The 18,820-nt window shown below is 47.4% G+C and overlaps 1 protein-coding gene across 1 annotated transcript; it reads right to left on the bottom strand.

Annotated features, from left to right (window-relative positions):
• Positions 1-12,379: 12,379 nt before the first annotated feature.
• Positions 12,380-15,857, bottom strand: LOC140116397 (ecto-ADP-ribosyltransferase 5-like). The gene is made up of 3 exons (XM_072132925.1): positions 14,986-15,857; positions 13,653-13,694; positions 12,380-12,599 (listed from the first exon to the last, which is right to left on the bottom strand). Exons 1-3 carry the CDS (start codon positions 15,653-15,655, stop codon positions 12,514-12,516), a joined length of 798 nt encoding a protein of 265 aa, XP_071989026.1. The 5' UTR covers positions 15,656-15,857; the 3' UTR covers positions 12,380-12,513.
• Positions 15,858-18,820: the final 2,963 nt, after the last annotated feature.

Below are 18,820 nucleotides of genomic sequence, written 5' to 3'. Positions count from 1 at the left end.
ATGATCCCCAATATATATAAATCACTAGATTGATAAACTTAATAATGGAACAAGAATTCCCTTCTGTAGTTCATTCCAGTCGGAAATCGTGAGTTCAGATTAACCCCTAGGCGCACCAGGACGTTATAGTACGTCCCCGGGGCTAGATGCTTAGCGCACGGGGACGTTCTATAACGTCCTGCTTCTGGCACCGGCTCACGAACGGAGCCGGTACAAGAAGCAGCGGCTGTCAGCTATCTAGTACAGCTGACAGCCTGCGCTAACACCCGCGATCGGAGCCGGCTCCGATTGCGGGTGTTAACCCCTTACACGCCATGGTCAAACATGACCGCGGCGTGTAAGGGTGTTTGCGCTGTGGATCGGATCCCCCGTGCCGCTTACCGGGGGATCCGATCCACTTCTGGGCAGCTCCGAGGACTGGCATGTGCCCCGGAGCTGCCCGGTCTCCATGGCAGCCAGACCCCTTCCGGGTCTGACTGTAAACTGTCTGAGCATGCGCAAGCTTGCTCAGACAGTTTACACTGCTCTACAATAAAATAGTATTGTAGAGCAGTGTATTGAACTTAAACCAGTGATCAGAGCATCAGAGAATCAGAGCATCACTGGTTCAAGTTCAAGTATGTATAAGTAAAAATATGCAAAAACACTTAACACTACACATTATAATAAATAAAAAATAAATAAATAATAATATAAGCCCCTAAAATGTCACACAACACAAAAAACCGCCACATATTTGGTATTGCCGCGTCCGTAACAATCTGTATAATAAAACAGAATCGTTACTGGACCCGCACGGTAAACGCCGTAGAAAAAAAAACCGCAAAAACGTTCCGAAAAAAGATAATTTTTAATTAATACCCTATAAAAAAATGCTCTAAAAAGTAATTTAAAAAATGTTATGCACTCCAAAATAAGCCCACTAAAAAGAACAACTCTTCTCGCAAAAAAATAAGCCCCTAACCAGATTTGTCAGCCGAAAAATAAAAAAGTTATGCATATGAAAAGATGGTGATGCTAAAATGAACAAGATTTTCTCCAAATTGGTTTGTATTCAGCACAATTGAATAAAATACACAAAACCCCCACATATTTGGTATCCCTGCGTCCGTAACAATCTGCATAATAAAACAGAATCGTTATTAGATCCGCAAAGTGAACCCCGTAAAAAACAAAACAAAAAAAAAGCTCCAGAAAAAAGATCATTTTCAATTAATACCCTATAAAAATGCTCTAAAAAGGGATTTAAAAAATGTTATGCAATCTAAAATAAGACCACTAAAAAGAACAATCCTTCTCGCAAAAAATAAGCCCTTAAACAGATTTGTGAGGCAAAAAATAAAAAAGTTATGCATATGAAAGACGGTGATGCTAAAAGTAACAACATTTTTGCCAAATTACTTTTTATGCACTAAGAATGGGAAAAAAATAAAAAATCTATATAAATGAGGTCTTTTTGTAATCGTGGCGACCCAAAGAATAAAAATAATATACTATTTTTATGGTATGGTAAACAGCCAAAAAAAAAAAAACCCATAAAAATCTTCCTGAAAAGTGATGATTTTCATTTCCTCCACCAACAAAGAGTTAATAAAATCTCACCAATTAGCCTATAGATTCCCCCAAATTACGTACCAGAAAAGTGCATCTCATGTGGCAAAAGAAATAAGCCCCTATAGGTCCACATTAAAAAAAAAGAAAAAAATTATAGCCTGTACAATGTGACATAGCAAATCTGATCTGGATGGCACCTCCTTCCCTTCTATGCCCGGCTGTGCGCCCATACAGCAGGTCACCACCACATATGGGGGATCGGCTCTGGATGGCTCCTCCCATTCTATGCTCCTCCTTCCCTCCTATGCCCGGCCGTGCGCCCATACAGCAGGTTACCAGCACATGTAGAGTATCCGTGTACTCGGGAGAGATTGGGTATCAAACGTTGTGGAGCCTTTTTTTATTTAATCCATTGTAAATGTTTAATTTTCCACCCAAAATGAATGTATTGTGAAAAAATATTACAATTTGCAGACTGCACCTCCATTTTGTTTTAACCCCTATAAAACACGTAAAGCGTTAACAAACTTCTTAAAAGTGGTTTTTCATACATTGAGGGGTGTAGTTTCCACAATGGGGTAATTTACGAGTCTCGCTATTATTTAGGCCTCTCAGTGTCAATTAGAAGTTGAGCAGGTCCATCTAAATGCGGGTTTTGGTGATTTTACAAAAAATGTGAAAAATGATACCTAAATTCTGAGCCTCAGAACATTCTAGTAAAATATGTGGAATCTTAAAAAACCATCCAACATAAAGCAGACATTTGGGAAATGTAAGTTATGAATTTATTTGGGAGCTATGACTATCTACATCAAAAGTAGAGAATTTAGAACGTTGAAAATAAAGAATTTTTCCAAATTTAGTTTTTTTTCATAACTAAACACAAAAGATTTCATCCAAATTTTTAAACTAATTTGAAGTACAATGTGTCACGAGAAAACAATCTCCAAATCCCCTGGATATCTCACAGCGTTCCCACGCTATAACCACTTATAGTGACACAGGCCAGATTTGAAGAATGGGGCCGCGTCCTTAGGGCCAAAATAGGCTGTGTCCCCTAGGGGTTAAGAATCCAGAACGCCATGACATATAGCACATAGTGGGAGTTACAATGTATAGGTATTTCCTATTTTTAAATCTTTTTCTTACGTCCAAGACTTTTTTCAGTTCCTCTTAGCCCTATTCATCTCTCCAGCTGGTATGGCCGTTATCACATGTTGGATGTAGGCTGTGAGCATGAAGAATGGTGTTTCCAGCTGTTTTTTTTTTTTTTTACGGTGGGTACAAGTGGAGATAACCCTTTCCTCGTCCACTTTTAACTTTAAAATTTGGGAGATGTGTCTGCCGTTCCAGTGTTCCTAGAATTCATTAACCACAATACAGATAATCTGAAGTTCACATTTGCCACGAACTCGACATACGTGGAATTCCTTGATTTACAGTTAAAGGTGGTTATATATTGATAAGTCAAACTTTTTGGGAGGCGGCGATAGACGTTTAGGATTTTTATGTATTTTTATAGCAGTTCTAGGGAACTACCATTTGCTCTACTCACAACCATCTCCAGGATTTCTCCTGTGCATCTCCCGTCCTCAGACGTCCAACCATAACCCGAAACCTACCTGTTTAGTATTACATCCACATCTAACAATAACTGCTCTGCTCGGCCGCCATATTCCCAAAGGTAATTAGTGTCACCTGTTGTTTAGTTGGCGGGGGTGGAGGTTGTAAGGGGGTTTGGGGTCACATTTGTATGTTATGGATAATGCTCTGATCCGGAATCCCCTTACCAAGTCTACAGTCATGGCCAAAAGTTTTGAGAATGACACAAATCTTCCGTTGTCACATGATCTGTCGCCCTCTGGTTTGTCACTGATTGACCACAAGTTCGCAATGGGATAAGATCCGGGGGGTTTCCGGGCCATGGACCCAGAATCTCTGTGTTCTGTTCCCGGAGCCATGGACCCAGAATCTCTGTGTTCTGTTCCCGGGCCATGGACCCAGAATCTCTGTGTTCTGTTCCCGGGCCATGGACCCAGAATCTCTGTGTTCTGTTCCCGGAGCCATGGACCCAGAATCTCTGTGTTCTGTTCCCGGAGCCATGGACCCAGAATCTCTGTGTTCTGTTCCCGGGCCATGGACCCAGAATCTCTGTGTTCTGTTCCCGGGCCATGGACCCAGAATCTCTGTGTTCTGTTCCCGGGCCATGGACCCAGAATCTCTGTGTTCTGTTCCCGGGCCATGGACCCAGAATCTCTGTGTTCTGTTCCCGGAGCCATTTAGTTCTCCCCTTTATGGCCGGTGCTCCATCATGCTGGAGAAGGCTCTGCTCATCACCATCTGCTCCTGGAGGGTTGGGAGAAGCGGCTCCTGGAGGACATTCTGGTCCTTTCTTTATTCATGGAGGTGTTTTTAGGCCGATTCCCTTGGCTGAGAAGTCGCCCCCCCCCCCACATGAATGGCTGCAGGAGGCTTTATAGGTGCAGGAGACAGGACTGGGGGCATCGCTCACCTTGTCTTCTCCCAACAATCGGGAAGGGGATTCATCAGAGACAATGACTTTCCCCCAGTCCTCAGCGTCCACTCCCTGTACCTTGTGCAGAATATCCGTCTGTCCCTGATGGTTTCTGGAGAGAAGCGGCTTCTGTGCTGCCCTCCTGGACACCAGGCCTTGCTCCAGGAGTCTCCGCAGTGTCACAGTGCGTGCAGATGCCTCACACCTGCTGCTGCCATTCCTGAGCAAGCTCTGCTGGGAGCCCCATCCCCAAGCTGAGACACTTGTAAGAGCCGGTCCTGGCGCTTGCTGGTCCTTCTTGGGCCCGGAGCCTTTTTGGTAACAATGGAGCCTCTCTCCTTGAATTCCTTGATGATGTGATAGATTGGTGACTGAGGGGCAATCTTTCTGGCTGCGATACTCCCTGTTCGGCCAGTTTTGTGCAGTGCAATGATGACTGCACGTGTTTCTTTAGAGATAACCATGGTTACCAGAAGAGAAACAATGATGCCAAGCACCAGCCTCCTTGTAAAGTGTCCAGGGGTGTGATTGTTACTTAATCCTGACAGATTGTCCCCCAGCCCTGTCCTCCTCAGCACCTGCACCGGTGTTACTGGAGACATCACTGACACCATGGCAGCTGCTCCGCCTAAGGCGCCAGCAATGAAGGGGAAATGTGTTTTGGGGGAAAAAATTCATTTTTTAGTCAAATATTGACTGTTAATTAATTTCTGTTAAGCTGATCACTCTTTATAGCATTCTGGAGTACAGGCAGTCCCCGGGTTACGTCCAAAGTTCTGCAGGTTTGTCCTGAATTTGTATGTAAGTTGGAACTGTATACTTTATTATTGTAGCCCCAGTAAAAATTTTGTTGGTCTCTGTGACAATTGTGACAAAGATTCTCCAGGACTGGGGAGCATCTCCGAGCTCAATGAGCAGAGGTCCAGAGACTCCTTCAGTCCATTCAGTACCCGGTCACCCATGACCACTAGTGACCCCCATAGCCTAAAAAAGCTCAAAGAAAAGCCCCTGCCCTCTGGTGTTTGGAGGCCCTCACATGCACCACGGTTGGGTTGCATCTCGGTAGATCCTCAGCGCCAAAAGCCAAGGTCGAGTTTGTTGACCCATCTGGAAGTATCTGTGGGAAGTATCTGAAGTTCTCCATCATGTGATATCAGAGATACAAATTCTTGTGATACCACCTTCTCCTAGAGGTGGAGGAATCATTTTATGGATCGGGAAGTTTAACTTCAGGGTTGACCTCTCTTCCTCTATGACTAAAGTAGACATTTTGGATGGTGCTGGCACATCTGACCTGGAGGCCATTATTCTTGTTGTAGTGGTTTATTAATTTCACTTCTGCTGACAGGTTCCTTTTTAAGGCGGTTAATTGGACAGATAAGAAAAGCAATGAATGAGCTTTAAAGGCTGTGATCAGTGTCAAATTAAATCTGTGGCTATACAAATATACAGTGGGGACAGACGGACTCTCTCACGCCTGTTAGTTTTTCTTTAAGAAGCCCCTCCTACTTTGCACTTATTGCCTGTAGCTCCTCCTACTCTGCACCTATTATCTGTATTAATAGCACCAGTTTGAATTTGTCTCTTTTCACACACATTCATCATCACTCCAACCTGTCCACCATGGCCAAGACCGAAACCGGGTCTAAGGACACCATGGACACAAGGCTGGGATGGGCTCCAGTACAATCGGCAGCCGCTTGGTGAGAAGGCAACAAGTGAGAATGAAAGAAACAAGATGATTGTGGGGTAAGTATGATACTTAGAGAAGTCAGGAATCCTCTGGTCACTGGTCCTCTGGACCTGGTCACTGTCCAGAAGCCCAAAACTACACAGGAGGACCTGGTCACTGACCTGAAGCCCACAGCTACACAGGAGGACCTGGTCACTGACCTGAAGCCAACAACTACACAGGCGGACCTGGTCACTGACCTGAAGCCAACAACTACACAGGCGGACCTGGTCACTGACCTGAAGACAACAACTACACAGGAGAACCTGGTCACTGACCTGGAGCCCACAACTACACAGGAGGACCTGCTCACTGACCTGAAGACAACAACTACACAGGAGGACCTGGTCACCGACCTGAAGACAACAACTACACAGGAGGACCTGGTCACTGTCCTGAAGCCAACACCTACACAGGAGGACCTGGTCACTGACCTGAAGCCAACAACTACACAGGAGGACCTGGTCACTGACCTGAAGCCCAGAACTACACAGGAGGACCTGGTCACTGACCTGAAGACAACAACTACACAGGAGGACCTGGTCACTGACCTGAAGCCAACAACTACACAGGAGGACCTGGTCACTGACCTGAAGACAACAACTACACAGGAGGACCTGGTCACCGACCTGAAGACAACAACTACACAGGAGGACCTGGTCACTGTCCTGAAGCCAACACCTACACAGGAGGACCTGGTCACTGACCTGAAGCCAACAACTACACAGGAGGACCTGGTCACTGACCTGAAGCCCAGAACTACACAGGAGGACCTGGTCACTGACCTGAAGACAACAACTACACAGGAGGACCTGGTCACTGACCTGAAGACAACAACTACACAGGAGGACCTGGTCACTGACCTGAAGCCAACAACTACACAGGAGGACCTGGTCACCGACCTGAAGACAACAACTACACAGGAGGACCTGGTCACTGTCCTGAAGCCAACACCTACACAGGAGGACCTGGTCACTGACCTGAAGCCAACAACTACACAGGAGGACCTGGTCACTGACCTGAAGCCCAGAACTACACAGGAGGACCTGGTCACTGACCTGAAGACAACAACTACACAGGAGGACCTGGTCACTGACCTGAAGACAACAACTACACAGGAGGACCTGGTCACTGACCTGAAGCCAACAACTACACAGGAGGACCTGGTCACCGACCTGAAGACAACAACTACACAGGAGGACCTGGTCACTGTCCTGAAGCCAACACCTACACAGGAGGACCTGGTCACTGACCTGAAGCCAACAACTACACAGGAGGACCTGGTCACTGACCTGAAGCCCAGAACTACACAGGAGGACCTGGTCACTGACCTGAAGACAACAACTACACAGGAGGACCTGGTCACTGACCTGAAGCCAACAACTACACAGGAGGACCTGGTCACTGACCTGAAGCCAACAACTACACAGGAGGACCTGGTCACTGACCTGAAGCCAACAACTACACAGGAGGACCTGGTCACTTACCTGAAGCCAACAACTACACAGGAGGACCTGGTCACTGACCTGAAGCCCAGAACTACACAGGAGGACCTGGTCACTGACCTGAAACCCACAACTACACAGGAGGACCTGGTCACTAATCTGAAGCCAACAAATACACAGGAGGACCTGGTCACGGACCTAAAGCCTACAACTACACAGGAGGACCTGGTCACTGACCTGAAGCCAACAACTACACAGGAGGACCTGGTTACTGACCTGAAGCCAACAACTACACAGGAGGACCTGGTCACTGACCTGAAGCCAACAACTACACAGGAGGACCTGGTCACTGGCCTGAAGCCCACAATTACACAGGAGGACCTGGTCACTGACCTGAAGCCCAGAACTACACAGGAGGACCTGGTCACTGACCTGAAACCCACAACTACACAGGAGGACCTGGTCACTGACCTGAAGCCAACAACTACACAGGACCTGGTCACTGACCTGAAGCCCACAACTACACAGGAGGACCTGGTCACTGACCTGAAGCCAACAACTACACAGGAGGACCTGGTCACTGACCTTAAGCCAACAACTACAAAGGAGGACCTGGTCACTGACTTGAAGCCAACAACTACACAGGAGGACCTAGTCACTTACCTAAAGCCCACGACTACACAGGAGGACCTGGTCACTGACCTGAAGCTAACAACTACACAGGAGGACCTGGTCACTGACCTGAAGCCCAGTACTACACAGGAGGACCTGATCACTGACCTGAAGCCAACAACTACACAGGACCTGGTCACTGACCTGAAGACAACAACTACACAGGAGGACCTGGTCACTGTCCAGAAGCCCAAAACTACACAGGAGGACCTGGTCACTGACCTGAAGCCCACAGCTACACAGGAGGACCTGGTCACTGACCTGAAGCCCACAGCTACACAGGAGGACCTGGTCACTGTCCTGAAGCCCAGAACTACACAGGAGGACCTGGTCACTGACCTGAAGCCAACGGGGAACACAAAGATCTCAAAGATTCTCATAAGTAATACACCAACACACTGTCTTCATGGAATAAAATCCTGCAGGGAACACACCAGAACATCTCCAGGCCCAATGAGAACCTGGATGATCCAGACGGGGCCTGGGAGAAGGTCTTATGGTCTGATGAGGGTTACATTTTACATATAGAGCTCCAGTTGCAGGATTTGGAGGTAGTATAAGGGTGAATACAACCCTGAGAACAGCAGCCAAATGTGAAGCATGAGGGTAGAGTCATCCATCATTGGGGGCTATTCTGCAAAGGTGAAAGGCCGACTGCACCGTTCTGAAAGGCTAGTGCCCCGGATCTTTTGGCTGGAGCCCCGGATCTCCCCTGTGCATCCTCCTCTCTCTCCATCACGATCTCCACAGATGGGGATGAGAAGGAGTGCAGTCACTGCTTTCCCCAGCAGGAGCTGCAGCCTCTGGAGGAATAATACTCTGAAGGACCTGTGATGATGTCATGGTCACATGACCTGCTGGGGAAACACACAGTGAACACATAGACCTGCATCATTGAGGTAAGTGGGACTGTGTGAGGGACATTACCTACTGGGAGGGGGGCTGTGTGAGGGACATTACTGGGGGTCTGTGTGAGGACATTACTGGGGGGAATGTGTGAGTACATTACTGGGGGGCTGTGTGGGGGACATTACTTACTGGGGGGCTGTGTGAGGATATTACTTACTGGAGGGCTGTGTGAGGACATTACTGGGGGCTGTGTGAGGACATTACTTACTGGGGGGCTGTGTGAGGACAGTACTTACTGGGGAGGGTGAGGACATTACTTACTGGGGGGAATGTGTGGGAGACATTACTACCTGGGGGGTATGTGTGGGCACATTACTGGGGGGCTGTGTGGGCACATTACTTACTGGGGGGCTGTGAGAGGCACATTACTTACTGGGGGCTGTGTGAGGACATTACTTACTGGGGGGAATGTGTGGGAGACATTACTACCTGGGGGGTATGTGTGGGCACATTACTGGGGGGCTGTGTGGGCACATTACTTACTGGGGGGCTGTGTGAGGCACATTACTTACTGGGGGCTGTGTGAGGACATTACTTACTGGGGGGCTGTGTGAGGCACATTACTTACTGGGGGGCTGTGTGGGGGACATTACTTACTGGGGGGCTGTGTGGGGCACATTACTTACTGGGGGGACTGTGTGGGCACATTACTGGGGGGCTGTGTGAGGACATTCCCTACTGGGGGGGGGCTGTGTGGGGCACGTTAATGGGGGTATCTGTGTGTAGCACATTACGGGGGGGGGGCTGTGTGTAGCATGTTACTGGGGGTATCTGTGTGAAGCATGTTACTTGGGGGCTGTGTGGGGGACATTTCTTGGGGCGTGTTCACACGTGGCACTAGGACAGGCCTCAGTTTGATCTCCAGTTTGATCTCCTTGGTTGAACTTGATGGACAAGTGTCTTTTTTTCAACCGTAGAAACTATGAAACTATGAAATCTCATTTGTGTTTCCAGTGAAACACTGGAGAAGATGGAGGACACGTCACCTGCAGTCACTGGATGGAACTAGGGATTTCTCCTATGGTTTCTGTAGCTGTATATACTGTCAGTAAAGTTGTTATTGGCACAAGCACATGTGAGGGGGTTATGTACAGGAGGCGGCATTACTGAGGGAGGCGGCATTACTGAGGGAGGGGGCATTACTGAGGGAGGCGGCATTACTGAGGGAGGGGGCATTACTGAGGGAGGCGGCATTACTGAGGGAGGGGGCATTACTGAGGGAGGCGGCATTACTGAGGGAGGGGGCATTACTGAAAGAGCGCTACACATGCATTGGGGCCCGTGCCCCGGATCTTTTATCACCCTAGCAACGCCCCTGGATGGATGGGACAAGTATTTCAAGATTTTGGCCAAGAAACTCTTTCCTTCAATGGCCTGAAACACATCCAGAGCAACTAAGGAGAAGCTCGGTAAGAAGCATTTCAAGGTCCTGGAATGGTCCAGACAGACTCCAGACCTGAATCCAAATGGAAATCAGTGGAGGAGCTGGACCTCGATGTTTCCCGGTGAAAGCCACGAAACCTGAAAGATCTGGAGAAGATCAGTAAGGAGGAGACACAACCCCTACAAGAACTACAAGAACTACAGGACACGTCCGACCTCTGGAACTGTAAACCAACGTCTGGAGCAAATATTAAGATCTGTATCATATGTCCCTGCATCTACCTTTTATTTGCAGAGGTTTATAAGCCTCGCTGAAGCTCATTAGTCAAATTAAAACTTCACTTCTATTAAATTGTTATAAAGAAAATGTATTTTTCCCAAATATTGTGTGGACAATTTCCTATATTATAATTCACATCGGCCATTGGGGAAGCTTCTCTGTGTGGCAGAGTGTTTTCATTGAGCACAGCAGTTCCGAGGTGACCAGAGATACTACTGGTAATTTCCCCTTTCCACCAGTAGATGTCAGTCTTGTCCATCTAACGCACAGGGGATACATTGTATCACTGTTATAGTTGGGGTGTAAATACTTGTATCCAGTCTCCTCCTCCCCGTGTTATACAATCTCACTGTGCTATTAGTAGTCAGACACTTAGGGCACTAGTATTACCCCAGTCATTTTCGGATATTATTTCATATCCCTGTTATGAGTTTGTGATGTTTCTGTATTTCTACAGTGTGTACTAGTGTTGTCTACACAGTATTTTATCGCTGGATATTGTATTGAACCTCAGTTACTTGCTACTGTGCCTATTGTTAGTGAGTACACTCAGGGTTGGATTAAAGGAGGGGCTCCTGGGGCTCGAGCCCCGGGGCCCCCACCACTTTCACTTTTTAAGGGGCCCCCACCAGTTTCTGACAGTCAGTCAGTTTCTAAATCGCTGACTGTCTCTGAGTGCGATGTGCAGTGGCCCGTGGCCGCCCGCCTCGCACATAGGGATCTAGGATGTCACTGACACAGCTGCCATCGCTGGGGGAGATCGCCGATGCACTGGTGGCAGCAGGTTGTGATGGGAAGCCGGCGGTGAGTGATGACATCACACTGTCGGTGTCCAATCACTACGTGCTGCTGCCAAAACAGTGCATCTGTGATCTCCTCCAGCGATGGCAGCTGTGTCTTCAGTCTTCAGCTGTCTGAAGAGCGAGGAAGAGCCTGCAGCATCGTGGGATCACTGGAAGGGAAGGTGAGGTAAGTATAAAGTTTATTATTTTGTGGCCATTTTCTAAAGGGGACAGGCGGCTAAATTCTACAGGGGGCTAGTGGCTGTATACTACAGGGGGCTGCTGGCTATATACTACAGGGGGCTGGCAGGCTATATACTACAGGGGGCTGCAGGCTGTATACTACAGGGGGCTAGTGGCTGTATACTACAGGGGGCTAGTGGCTGTATACTACAGGGGGCTGCAGGCTGTATACTACAGGGGGCTAGTGGCTGTATACTACAGGGGGCTGCTGGCTATATACTACAGGGGGCTGGCAGGCTATATACTACAGGGGGCTGGCAGGCTATATTCTACAGGGGGCTGCAGGCTGTATACTACAGGGGGCTGTAGGCTATATACTACAGGGGGCTGGCAGGCTATATACTACAGGGGGCTGCAGGCTGTATACTACAGGGGGCTGCTGGCTGTATTCTACAGGGGACTGCAGGCTATATACTACAGGGGGCTGGCAGGCTATATTCTACAGTGGGCTGCAGGCTATATACTACAGGGGGCTGCAGGCTATATACTACAGGGGGCTGCAGGCTATACACTACAGGGGGCTGCAGGCTATATACTACAGGGGGCTGCAGGCTATATACTACAGCGGGCTGGCAGGCTGGCAGGATCAGATATTTTCCCCGGTCTGACCTGTGTCTAATCTCCAGCGATGCCCCGGGCCTTGTGTCCTGTATAATCCTCATGTACATCCGGTTCTGTATTCTCACGGGTCACCTGCAGCTCTGCTCCTCACATATGTGATAATATATTGTGTCCTGCACCTGGGGGAGACCTGCCTCAGGTAGTTGTGGTATATAATATGTAGTATTGTCTGGTATTTGAGGATAATGATGTAAGGAACTTCAAAAAACAACAACAAAAAAATCCATAAATTTTAATGCAGATTTTTTTATTCTATTGCCAATAGTTACCGCTCAGTTATGGAGGAGACATGAAGATCAGTATCTCACACTGACGTCAGCATAGGACCTTCTCATCTGGTGACCCTGTGATCTTCAGTCTTCCTCCAGCCCGAGGATTCAGCTTGTAGCCCAACTGATTGCAACACTGGCAGCGACCACTAGAGGCAGCATCACCGCGTCACTGAACTTCATGATGGGAGGAGCTGGAAAGAAACGGTTCAATGAAATATTGGAATATTAAGATGAAGAAAGGTCTGAATGTGAGCATTTCCACCAAGACTCCACAGATACAATTAGGAAATTCAATAGTTGGTTAAATAAAGGTGGGGGAGGATGTAGACCCCGGGTACGGATGGTTATAGCTGTAGGTGACACGTAGACAATGCTGGTAAAGGTAACCTAAGTCTCACCGTTTGCTGATACAGAAGGTCCACACCTCGTGTTACTCACACTATTACATGACACACAGCAGGAGGGGTGTAGGACTAGACAGGTTCCTCTGCTAAAATATCATTATTTTGGTTTTCCCATATTAGGTTTTCTAGAATCTTCTGAGCAGCTGAACCAAACTTATTGAAAAATTACTGACCAATCAAAACTGTTTTATGGACAGGAATGATGAGTAACCTACGTAATTCATACAGGACGAGGTAATTGTTTCTAAATCCTGGAAGATGAGGACCATCTCTGGCAGAGGAGGAATAAGGATGCCCGGGGCTGTAGGATTAGTGTAGCCCCTACAAGTCTGGAATTACTTCCTACATCTGGGACTGGAATCAGCTTCATGGGGAATGGAGGATGTGTCCCTTCTGCTGCTCTCAATCTGCGGTTTCAGGACTTTGGAGGACCTTGTTTGGGTGGCCATGGGCATCCTAGAAGGCTTCGTCCCCAGGCACTGCCTAAACCGCCCATATCATAGTCTACTACTGATGGTGGTGGAGGCCCCATCAACCATCACATCTTTACTATGCAAAAAACTCAGACATGTGACCACAACCGAGAAGGAGAAGTCAGTAATAGGAATGTGTGGACCTGTTCAGGTCCAGCAAGTTCAGCCGAATCCAACCTCAAACTTTGGTTCACAAACCCGAATGCTCACCCTCACCAGTAACACCCACGATGGGTGCTGGCTCAAACTGCCAGGAAGTTACCATCAGGGACAAGAGACTTATGGCAGAACCAGCAAAGTTTGGAATGGACCCAGACATTGCTGTTGGGTTCCCTCATCCCTAGTCAGTAGTAACGCTGCTTCTCACCTGATGATCGAATGATGTGGCTGCAGTTTGGGCTTTTAGTCCCTAAAAAAAGAGAAGAAATGTAAATGGTGAAATGTTGTAGAAAGTCTCCCTAGGCTTCACCCCTCGGTTACTAATCTATGAGTATCTTGGTGAAAGTAGAACTATTAGGCCCCATACCCTGGAGCGACTGTGATGTGTCCACCTCATCGAGCTCTCAGCGCGTGCTGGCTGGACCCTCCGGATGATGGTTCTTTTTGAAGGTCCTTTATTGATAAGATACTAGTAAAATGTCGGCCTGATGAAGACGCTGCATTGAAACTTGTTGTCCAAGACCAAATGCAGGGACTCCTTTGTAGAGTTAGGATATTTAGGCTTCCTTTAACCAGGGTGCATTTCGCTGGTGTGATAGGAAAGGTCCCACAGTTGTGCCACATAATGAATCACCATGGCCCATTACCAGGGGTAACAAGAGTTCATTGATAGTGATGAGCGAACCCGAGCCACAATGTTTGGGACTGTGCCAGAGATTGCAGGTTCCAATCCCGGACGAGGACTGCAGCGAGTAGTTCTGCTCCGGTGTTCAGGCTCACATGGATAAGCTGTTTTATGGGCCACAGTGACTGGTTGAACCCAAGTATTAACAGGTCCGCTCATCCCATGCTGCCACAATACTGTTTCTTCTGCCCCGTCTGACACAGGAATGGACAGGAGGTCAGACAGAGCAGGCAAAGGGTTAATGGACTACACGAGGGGAAGGGGAGGGTGGACGAGGGTACGTTGGGGCCTTACCCATTCTAATGGGCCATCGTGCCATTTCCGGCTTCCTCTTGCATGAGTGAAGATGCCGCTCGCCCTTGGGTTAGGGTAAAGATTTGTCACGCAGCCGCAGGATTAGGCCTCTGAGGGGGTGCGCCGAGCGCATAACCTAGAGGGACATAGACTGATGGTGTCGTGTAGCTGGCCCACCGGGCAGTGGGTACAGGTTGGACAGGGCTACCTGTGACATATTTGTAGGCCCCCGAGCCGGCGCAGTGGGGGTAGGCAGGTAGCGAGTACCTGGGGATCACCCCTCTCAGGTCTTGTCAGTAAATCACTCTATATTGTCAAAGGGGTTTTCCCACTAAGCAAACTTAGGCCCTATCTACGGGATAGGACCTATCTTGTTGATCGTGGGGGGTCACAGTTCTGAGACCCTGCAGATCGTGAAAATGCGGGGTCCAACCGACCCCTTGCAGCTCCTCAGACTAATAGAGACGGCCACGCTCACCCGATCTCCGTCAGCTCCAAATGTTTGGCTAAACGCGTCATACCTGAATTTCGACAGACCTGCTCTTCACTACTGGTGACTTACCTCCCAGGTAGGCGCAGTTGTAGTAGCTGCACTTCCTGTAGGTGCTCTCCACGATGATCTGGTTCTCTACCTCATCGTAGCTTCTGACCCAGAACACTTCATTCATTGGAATCAATAAACCCTTAACCAATGGAAAAACTGAGAGTTGTAGCATTTTCATCCCGAAACACGTGTTAATGATGAGCGATAAGTCACCGTTTTCCTTTTTCGGTTCATTATTAGTAATAAATAATCCAAATCCTGGGAATCGTACCTCCGGGGGAAGAGGCATTTGAACCTGAAAATTATGGAGTTCCTTATAGACAGTGACGAGTTTCCCACCACAGCCGGGTCGTAGTAGAGACAAGGCTCGGGTAAGGTAGAAATGCAATGAATGGTACCTGAAGGACTTGGGATCTTGACCGAATCGGCTAAAATCATTTATGATACTCATGCTTATATTTAAATCTAGAAACCAGAAGGTCAACAATGCGATCCCGTATTCATCCTTAAAACCTTCCGGAATATTTTTCAGGTAAGGTTTTGAGCTTTCCCAAACTTCAGCTGCTTCATTCCACTGCTTTTCAAATTCAGCTGAAGCCATTTTCTCCTTCTCCAGTATTTCGGGGGCTAATGACTCCATTTCCTCGGTGCATCCGATGTATTGGTCATCAAAAAACCCCTCCATCATGCGGAACGTAGATTTAAGGCACAAAACCTGGAAAATACAACAGATTTAGTTACAGAGAATCCGATACTATGCTTCATCGACCAGAACTAACTGCGGAGTTATGTAGGGCTACGCCCACACGTGTCTCTCGAGTCTTTGGTTTTATTTTCTTTCGGCTTCTTCTTGTGTGTCAAAAATGATCTTTAGAAATATGCAAATTAGGCTAAAGCTCATCTGCTTGAACAAATGTTTTGGACCCCGATTCCTTGAAGTTGTTTTGGTGTGTGCGTCAGCATTATACTCTGTCCATGTCCTGGCTTGACCTGACTATGATCCTTATTTGTCTGCCCTGACTTCTGGCCTCTAAACTTTACTTATAGGCCCTTATAGGGTCACTCATCATATACATTTTAATGTTTCTCGGGTCACTTCCGGTGATGCTCCTTGTTGGCAGACGGAGGAGGCCGTGCAGTGATTACTGTCTGAACCCCCTCCTTGTCTCCATGATAGCCACTCTCATATCTGTGGTTAGAGGGGCATTCCATGAACATCCACACCTGCCCCTCAATCTACTGACATGGGAGTGATTATCCCGGACGGGGCATGTAGACCGTCATCATTGCACGGCCTCCTCCATCTCCCCGGATATGGGAATAGACGGCAACATTTTAAAAATTATTATAGGAATATATATTCATCCTCAAGTGAAAGTACTAACAACTAAGACAATATCCCATCATTCTTATTGCAAATAAGAACTCAACAAGGATTCTATTTGCCCCCCTAACCAGTGGTGTAACCAGAAGCTGATGAGCCCCTGTGCAAAGTCTGTGCCAGGCCCCCGACTATAATGTAGGTTTATAGTACTAGTCTTCTCATATGGTAAAGTGACAAATGATGGCCCCCTAAGCTTCTTGGGCCAAGTGCGACCGCACCCTCTGCACCCCCTCAAGTTACACCCCTGCCCCTAACCATAAACTGCTTGTTGTGGAATATATAAGGAAATTAAAGGAAACACATATAGATAGTAATGAGTCAAAGATTAATTTCTAGCAGTTGATGTAATATTATGATCTTATATTATTATTATTATTATTATATTGTCTTGATGCTTTTCATTTTCTAACAAAAGTCATGGAGGTTATAAGTGACTTTGGGAGGTTTTCAGGCTTTGAGATTAACAATGGGACATGCTGTGTACAAAGATTGTATGTAAGGCTGCTGATAGGACCTGCAAGACCAAGATGTCGACAGTGAGCCCTATGGTTAGGCACAGCTGCCCCAACCTCCGTGTCTCACCTATCCTAAATAATAGGCAACAACTTCCTTCCTGCACCAATGTGAAACACATAATAATACATAGAAGGATAATAGAACACAATCAGGTAGAAACCCAGGAGGATAATGAAGTATAAAATAAAAGGCAAATAGAAGGTCACACAGGGGTCAGAAAACACAAATTGTAATTGTAACACAACTAGCTTAACCGTCTGCAGACCAGAACAAAGTCAGCAGGATACAGACAGGTGGGATGAGATGCAATTAAGCGCAATAATAGGGCAATATTCACACTAGTGCAAGAAAGAAAGAATGAATCACAACTTGAGAATCTATAAATCTAAATTTAGAAAACTAAAGGTTGTGATCGATTGTAGTTCAACCGCAGTAGCTAAACCTAAATATCAGCTCGGAGAGAAGGTGTCACCGGTGAGGGACATAGAAGAGGAGACGTTTCTACATGACATAATGGATACAAAGTCAGGAGAATGGGGCTCATTTACTAAGGCTCAGCAGAGCGCACTTTCGTCGGGTTGTCCGACCATTTCCATTTTGCGGCGAATTGCCCCGGGATTTTGGCACACGCGATCGGATATTGGTGCATCGGCGCTGGCTTGCACGCGTCAGAAATCGGGGGGCGGACCATCGTACAACCCGAAGGATTCAGACATCGCGCAGGATTTAAAATTTAGAAATGTGTCGCAAAACACGCACTCACATGCATTACAAGATTGTACATAGTGTCCTATCTGCAGGTAGCATGTTATAGAGGAGGCAGAGCTGAGCACATTGTACATAGTGTCCTATCTGCAGTCAGCATGTTATAGAGCAGGAGGAGCTGAGCAGATTGTACATAGTGTCCTATCTGCAGGCATCATGTTATAGAGAAGGAGGAGCTGAGCACATTGTACATAGTGTCCTATCTACAGGCCTCATGTTATAGAGCAGGAGGAGCTGAGCACATTGTACATAGTGTCCTATCTGCAGGCAGCATGTTATAGAGCAGGAGGAGCTGATCACATTGTACATAGTGTCCTATCTGCAGGCAGCATGTTATAGAGCAGGAGGAGTTGAGCACATTGTGCATAGTGTCCTATCTGCAGGCAGCATGCTATAGAGCAGGAGGACCTGAGCACATTGTACATAGTGTCCTATCTGCAGGCAGCATTTTATAGAGCAGGAGGTGCTGAGCACATTGTACATAGTGTCCTATCTGCAGGCAGCATGCTATAGAGCAGGAGGACCTGAGCACATTGTACATAGTGTCCTATCTGCAGGCAGCATGTTATAGAGCAGGAGGAGTTGAGCACATTGTGCATAGTGTCCTATCTGCAGGCAGCATGCTATGGAGCAGGAGGAGCTGAGAACATTTTGCATAGTGTCCTATCTGCAGGCAGCATGTTGTGGAGCAGGAGAAGCTGAGCACATTGTGCATAGTGTCCTATCTGCAGGCAGCATGTTATAGAGCAGGAGGAGCTGAGCAGATTGTGCATAGTGTCCTATCTGCAGGCAGCATGTTATAGAGCAGGAGGAGCTGAGCACATTGTGCATAGTGTCCTATCTGCAGGCAGCATGTTATAGAGCAGGAGGAGCTGAGCACATTGTACACAGTGTCCTATCTGCAGGCAGCATGCTATAGAGCAGGGGGAGCTGAGCACATTGTACATAGTGTCCTATCTGCAGGCAGCATGATATAGAGCAGGAGGAGCTGAGCACATTGTACATAGTGTCCTATCTGCAGGCAGCATGTTATAGAGCAGGAGGAGCTGAGCAGATTGTACATAGTGTCCTATCTGCAGGCAGCATGCTATAGAGCAGGAGGAGCTGAGCAGATACAATGGATATTACTGCTAGATATATACAGATATGACCATATGAGCAGCACATAACTTATACAATGATGGTGAT

Source organism: Engystomops pustulosus, chromosome 2, assembly GCF_040894005.1.
Source record: "Engystomops pustulosus chromosome 2, aEngPut4.maternal, whole genome shotgun sequence".
Taxonomy (NCBI): Eukaryota; Metazoa; Chordata; class Amphibia; order Anura; family Leptodactylidae; genus Engystomops; species Engystomops pustulosus.
Note: the sequence above shows the minus strand (reverse complement) of the source record. Positions and strands in the feature narration are given on the sequence as shown.